Genomic DNA, 6439 nt, shown 5'->3' with positions numbered 1-6439 from the left:
ATGTAAAGTGTGGAAATTTGTGGAAAATATTCCATTCTGTTCATTTACTGTGATTTTTTTTTTCCTGTCATCATAATTCTCGATGGATTTTTTTTTATAAATGAAGCCTTGTAAGTTGTATTCATGCTAATTAAAAGGTCTAACGAACCCATACATGTCTGGATAAAAAAATCCTTATGTATTAAAATATAAATCTGAAGTCTTACCATTGTGCTCATTTACCTTGCTGCTTTTTCCACTGTAATATTATTGCTAGTCTTTTAATGACAACAACATATATATGATTTTTACTAACATTTTATTCCAAGTAGATATAAAGCCATTCAGAATGTATTACTTTTGACCCTCAGTCAGGGTAAAAAGTACCTCCTCCATCCCCTCCAACCACACTGTTCAAATTTAAATGCCTCCTGTGACCACCACGTATATACCATATTAAACAACAGCTGCAAGTATATATACTCAACAAAAATATAAATGCAACACTTTTGGTTTTGCTCTCATTTTGTATGAGATGAACTCAAAGATCTAAAACTTTTTCCACATACACAATATCACCATTTCCCTCAAATATTGTTCACAAACCAGTCTAAATCTGTGATAGTGAGCACTTCTCCTTTGCTGAGATAATCCATCCCACCTCACAGGTGTGCCATATCAAGATGCTGATTAGACACCATGATTAGTGCACAGGTGTGCCTTAGACTGCCCACAATAAAAGGCCACTCTGAAAGGTGCAGTTTTATCACACAGCACAATGCCACAGATGTCGCAAGATTTGAGGGAGCGTGCAATTGGCATGCTGACAGCAGGAATGTCAACCAGAGCTGTTGCTCGTGTATTGAATGTTCATTTCTCTACCATAAGCCGTCTCCAAAGGCGTTTCAGAGAATTTGGCAGTACATCCAACCAGCCTCACAACCGCAGACCACGTGTAACCACACCAGCCCAGGACCTCGACATCCAGCATGTTCACCTCCAAGATCGTCTGAGACCAGCCACTCGGACAGCTGCTGAAACAATCGCTTTGCATAACCAAAGAATTTCTGCACAAACTGTCAGAAACCGTCTCAGGGAAGCTCATCTCCATGCTCGTCATCCTCATCGGGGTCTCGACCTGACTCCAGTTCGTCGTCGTAACCAACTTGAGTGGGCAAATGCTCACATTCGCTGGTGTTTGGCACGTTGGAGAGGTGTTCTCTTCTCGGATGATGCGAAGGAGATGTGTTGCACTGCATGAGGCATATGGTGGTCACACCAGATACTGACTGGTATCCCCCCACCAATAAAACAAAACTGCACCTTTCAGAGTGGCCTTTTATTGTGGGCAGTCTAAGGCACACCTGTGCACTAATCATGGTGTCTAATCAGCATCTTGATATGGCACACCTGTGAGGTGGGATGGATTATCTCAGCAAAGGAGAAGTGCTCACTATCACAGATTTCGACGGGTTTGTGAACAATATTTGAGGGAACTGGTGATATTGTGTATGTGGAAAAAGTTTTAGATCTTTGAGTTCATCTCATACAAAATGGGAGCAAAACCGAAAGTGTTGCGTTTATATTTTTGTTGAGTGTATATAGACATAAATATATTTAAACATTTTTGTTTCCGCATGTGAACGCAGCTTAATGAAAAGAACTTATGGCGTTGAGTTATAGTCTCAGTATACTGACATTAAATTGCGGCATAATGACTTTAAAATAGACATTTGTTTTACATAATTACATTAAGGCTCTTGTACAGTTCATTTTAGCATTGGAGAATTTGTTTTTGTGGTTCGTGCAGTTGATGGTGGAGCAGTGGCTGCCTTTTTTCTCCTCATATCGCTTCTGTTTAACAGGATCAAGGTCTCTCTCCACCCTCAGTAATGGCCGCCGTGCAGCACGCCGCTAGTCACGTGACGTCCATTCCAGGTCTCTATTTCCATGGACCGGCCAACTGACCATTGCCTTCACCCTTCCCAGCGTGTGTGTGAAACGATTTTTAACCATTTGACTATTGACTTGACCCTGAATTTAAGTAGATGCACACATGCATTTGTTATGATATGAACATGCAGAAAACAAATTATTATTTAGCAATTTATTTTTAGTGCAAAATAAATTTTCACTCACAATTTCAATATGAGCATCCTGTCCTGCTTCAAAGTATATAAAAAAAATGTCTTTAAAAATAAATCTTGCTCTGTCCTGTTATTGTTATAAAAGTGTATAAATTAAGAAAAAAAATATAATCCAAAACAATGTAACAGTGAAAGTCTGAAAAAGTAAACAATACTTACAATACTTATAGCTGTTGTCGCGCACCTTTTCCCATTTGCCCATGTATTTTTGCTTTCTTTTTTGTTTTGTTTTTTTTCGAGGAGGAGTAACGATGTTACAGACATTGCTGTTCGTAGGCGTATCTGCAATGCCAGTGTCGGTGTCGGTATCAGCCATGCTGCTATGGTCATCCGACGACCATCGTCGGCTCATGATTCTCGTCCGGGATCTTCTTGCGAGCAGATGTCCCTCGACCAATGAGATAAGAGTGATTCTGTATTGTCAACTCGTGTCTGTCAGCTCATTGGTGAAGAGCAGGAGAGAGGCTGGGATCAAATTTACCGTAAGTTTCCATATAAAGCGCCAGTCAATTCCATTGACATTTTACAGACTTTTTGATTCTCACAGAAATACGGGACAAACTGCGTCCCGTTTCAGGTCAATACGGAACGCACACTTTTATTTCCAAATAAGGGACGATTACATTTTTCAAGGGACGGTTGGCAACCCTACCAGCTATAATAGTGACTATTGGAAGCGGCTACAATTGCTATTCATTCTGCTATGACAAGGGCAAGGGACACAACTGTTAAGTTGATTTTTGGCTGTCAGCCCATCTTATTTGTCATTATTATTTGTCGTTGAATAACATGCGACATGTCCTTTAACCAAAAGTTAAAGGACATGTCGCATGTTATTTCACATCCCAGTTAGCAACACAACATCAAAGTACTCATGACTGTAGGTGTCTCCGTGCACATGCACTAATAATTAGTGGCCGCTGATGTATTTTATTACTAATTATTCCTCTCACTCTGAGCATTAGCAGGTGCATTTCAGGAAAACGTCATAATCAGCAATTCTCCGCATGTCTCTGCGTGTGACATACGTTTCAGTAAAAGCAGAAGCATGCAGACAGAGTGTGCTATGTCCAATAACAAAGCTTCTGAGCTTTCATTCGAAACTGATGGCTCAGATTTACCCAGGATATACAGACAGGAGATGACACACTTCACCCCGAAACTCTTAACTTTTCAGCCTGTCGGACTTTTGAACCTGTGATGAACATGTAATGATGTCACAGCACACTGTTCTAACGCACACCTCTCAGCTGTTTTACTGTCGCTGTGAACATATACGTGGAATGTCTCCACCACATTGTTTTTCACAGGCTCCCTGACCACACAGATGTATTTTTTTTATTTTTCAGTTATATTCATGACAACACATGAGCATGGACAAAGCTGAGCCTCGAGCAGAGATTGTTTATAACAGGCTGTGTTTATGACTAATGGCCGTGCAGGCGCACTAAGTCTTCTCATGGCTGCTGCTTTTACTGTGACTGCATCAAAATGAACAGTTATCACTTAAAAACGAGTCATCATAACACAACATCACACTTATGTCAACTATGGAATTAATTTGTGGCCCAGTTCTTAATTTTAGTAGATACATTCCATTCAAGCGCACGATTGGATGTTTCTAAAAGTTATGTTACCGCTGTCCGAAACACGGGAGTACTCATGAGTACTTTGTTTTCAGCAGTCCCCATAGCTGTTTGATGCGAATGTTGTATACTTTGAAACCGGTCACGGAAGTGCAGAAAGTAATCCCTGTGTATCATGATGATTTAACATCTCAAATGAGTAAACATTTGAGACCTTGCTTTACATATGAGCACCTTCTGTTGCCATCTCGCAGGCGCTGTCAGCTTTTCTGTGCTCCTGTACATTATTATTATTAGGTCAGCAATTTCTCTTGGCAAGCACAACTTACAGTTGTGAATAAGCCACTATAATTCCTAGATTGGGAGCCTATATGGCTGTATACACTCAAATTAAAGTTAACATTCTCCACTTTAATTTCATATTCATTGTTTGCCTCCCACTCCAACATAATATGTTCGAGAGCTAAAATAAAATAATTTTGCCTTGGCCAAATAACATGGAGCTGACTGTAGCTAGGTGAGATTCCAATGGATATCCACTGATCTTTCACCTCTCCAAACATTACTGCCAGGGCACAGGTTCAATGAATAACAGTATTTATACATTCTATAAAAAAAGTGGACAAAACTTTGATTTCAAAGTAAAGAGATGCTACTTTGTTACTATGGATGCCATGTGAAATCGAACATCATTGACATTGAGAAAAGATGCCAGAGTTTGACAGACAAAATTCCATCTTCAGTGGTATTTTCGAGACATGTTTAGATGCTGAAGTCAGACATTCTGAGTTGCCATTACATGTTGAGCACAGTATAAGAGCCTGACCATAAGAACTTTATGACTTACAAATCATGTTTCAGATGCAGACACCCCGACCCTGATGCTTCCCTTAAATAATGAACTGTGAAATCATTTTCTCTCCTCACAACAAAAGCAGATCCAATAACAACCCTGAACCACATTACAGGCCAAAGGGTCACAGCAAAGGACCACAGATCCTGCATGGTGAACGATTCTCTTCATATCTGTGATCCACCCAGGTCTCCCCCGCCCGCGGGGTAATGTCTCATTCCACCTCCTCTACGCAGCGAGTGCAATGCCACAGTGCAGCAGCCCCGCAGCAGTGACCCTATATGATACATAGGCTGTCCATCACGAACTGGACCACGGCACAGCCACGCCACCGTTGGCACCACAGGGATAGCCAATGCCAGGAGGTCGACTAGGAAGTGACGACTCCAGTAGCTTTTTTCAACTGATCCAGAGTCGGACGTGGACGAGGGGTCTCCATCCCCTGCTGCAGCATTCCCGGTGGCACCTTGTTCTTTAGTGTCGTCTCCATCAATCTCATTATCAAGCACCTCCACAACAGTGACCCCAGCGATCTCCTCAGGGGAGGTAGATCTCCTTGGCTGAGAGGTGTGAGGCTTTTCCATACCTGGTGATAATCCTGGCCTGAAATCTGCCATCTCTATCTGGGTTGATCCTAACATACCAACATGTTGCTGCGACGCTTCCCCGCTGAGGTTCTCAACTGGCATGTTGCCTGTAGGTCCATCTGCAGTCTCTCCTCTTTGCATTGATGACGTTGGTTCTGCTGAATCACATGATTTTCTTGATTCCTCTGCAGGACTCTGACTTTGGACTTTATTCTTTTCCACAGTGACAATCGGCATCTGCTGTGATTTTTCTGCCTCTTCTGTGAAAGATCCTGCTGCCTGATTCTCCAGCGGCGTTGATTTTTCTCTCTCTCTTGCTTTTCATCTTCCTCTCCTCCCTCGCACAGAGGACTCACCATTGAGAATGCCACAGTGGCGGAACGTGGTAAAGGTGCAACCAGAGGGGTCTTAGAGAAGGAGATGGGCTCTGTGGCTGTACTCATGACTGTGGCTGTAGTTATGGAAGTGGTGGTCGTGATCGAGTCCAGCTCCTCCTCCCCCTCATCAGACATCCATGTGGATGTGGGGCTGCAAGCCTGGGAGCGGAAAGTGCGTTGCTCTGCAATGGTATCCAGGTCAGAAGGGTAATCTGCTGTTGCAGGAATGGGGCAGCTTTCAGTCTGAATACCTGTCTCCCGTAGAGAGTGCAGGTAGAGATGATGGTGGGACAGGCAGGGGTGGCTCATGCAGCCCAATCCACTGAGGCCGCAGCAAAAAGGTGCCGTTCGTTTTCGCCCGGTGCACAGCTTCTCATAGGTGGAGGCGTGAGGCAAAGAGTGGGACAGCGGGACAGAGTGGGACACTTGTGAGGAAAACTATGAGGTAAGGTGTGGGAGAAGGTGTGAGGCAGAGAGTTGTAAGAGAATGGGGAAAACGTCTGTGTGTAGGACTGAGTAAAGATGCAGTTTCTTCAGAAAGGAAGGCAGCCTCAAGCAGCAGGTCGGCTCGGCTGGGGACGCTGTTTTCCCCACAGCAGACAAAGCCGCTGTCATGGGTTCCATCACCTGACAGACAAGGAAAGTCCGACCCGTTCTGGTCTGCCATTGCCTGGTCGCTCAACTTGGTGTAGGTGGAGCTCCGGGTCAAAGATCTTGCAGGAGATGCATCACAGGAGCATGATCCCTTCACTCCTACAGCTGGTTTTGGTATTACCCCAGGACTTTCTCCTGATACAGATGCTGGTGCTGAACCCCCCAACACAGGTCCGACAGCCTGCGCGAGCTTCCCTTCTTTGGCTAATCCAGTCTGGGCTAGCTCCATGTTGAGCAACAGATTCTCAAGTTTTGT

The 6439-nt window shown here is 43.6% G+C and overlaps 1 protein-coding gene across 1 annotated transcript in view; it reads right to left on the bottom strand.

The window, feature by feature from the left end:
• Positions 1 to 4486: 4486 nt before the first annotated feature.
• snphb (syntaphilin b) overlaps positions 4487 to 6439 on the bottom strand; it is a 110581-nt gene continuing 108628 nt past the window's right edge. The window contains 3 exon segments of the mRNA XM_034172123.1: positions 4487 to 5381; positions 5384 to 5900; positions 5902 to 6439. Coding sequence (XP_034028014.1) covers positions 4733 to 5381; positions 5384 to 5900; positions 5902 to 6439 — 1704 coding nt within the window. The 3' untranslated portion in view covers positions 4487 to 4732.

The sequence above is a fragment of the Thalassophryne amazonica genome, chromosome 6 (assembly GCF_902500255.1).
Source record: "Thalassophryne amazonica chromosome 6, fThaAma1.1, whole genome shotgun sequence".
NCBI classification, from domain to species: Eukaryota; Metazoa; Chordata; class Actinopteri; order Batrachoidiformes; family Batrachoididae; genus Thalassophryne; species Thalassophryne amazonica.
Note: the sequence above shows the minus strand (reverse complement) of the source record. Positions and strands in the feature narration are given on the sequence as shown.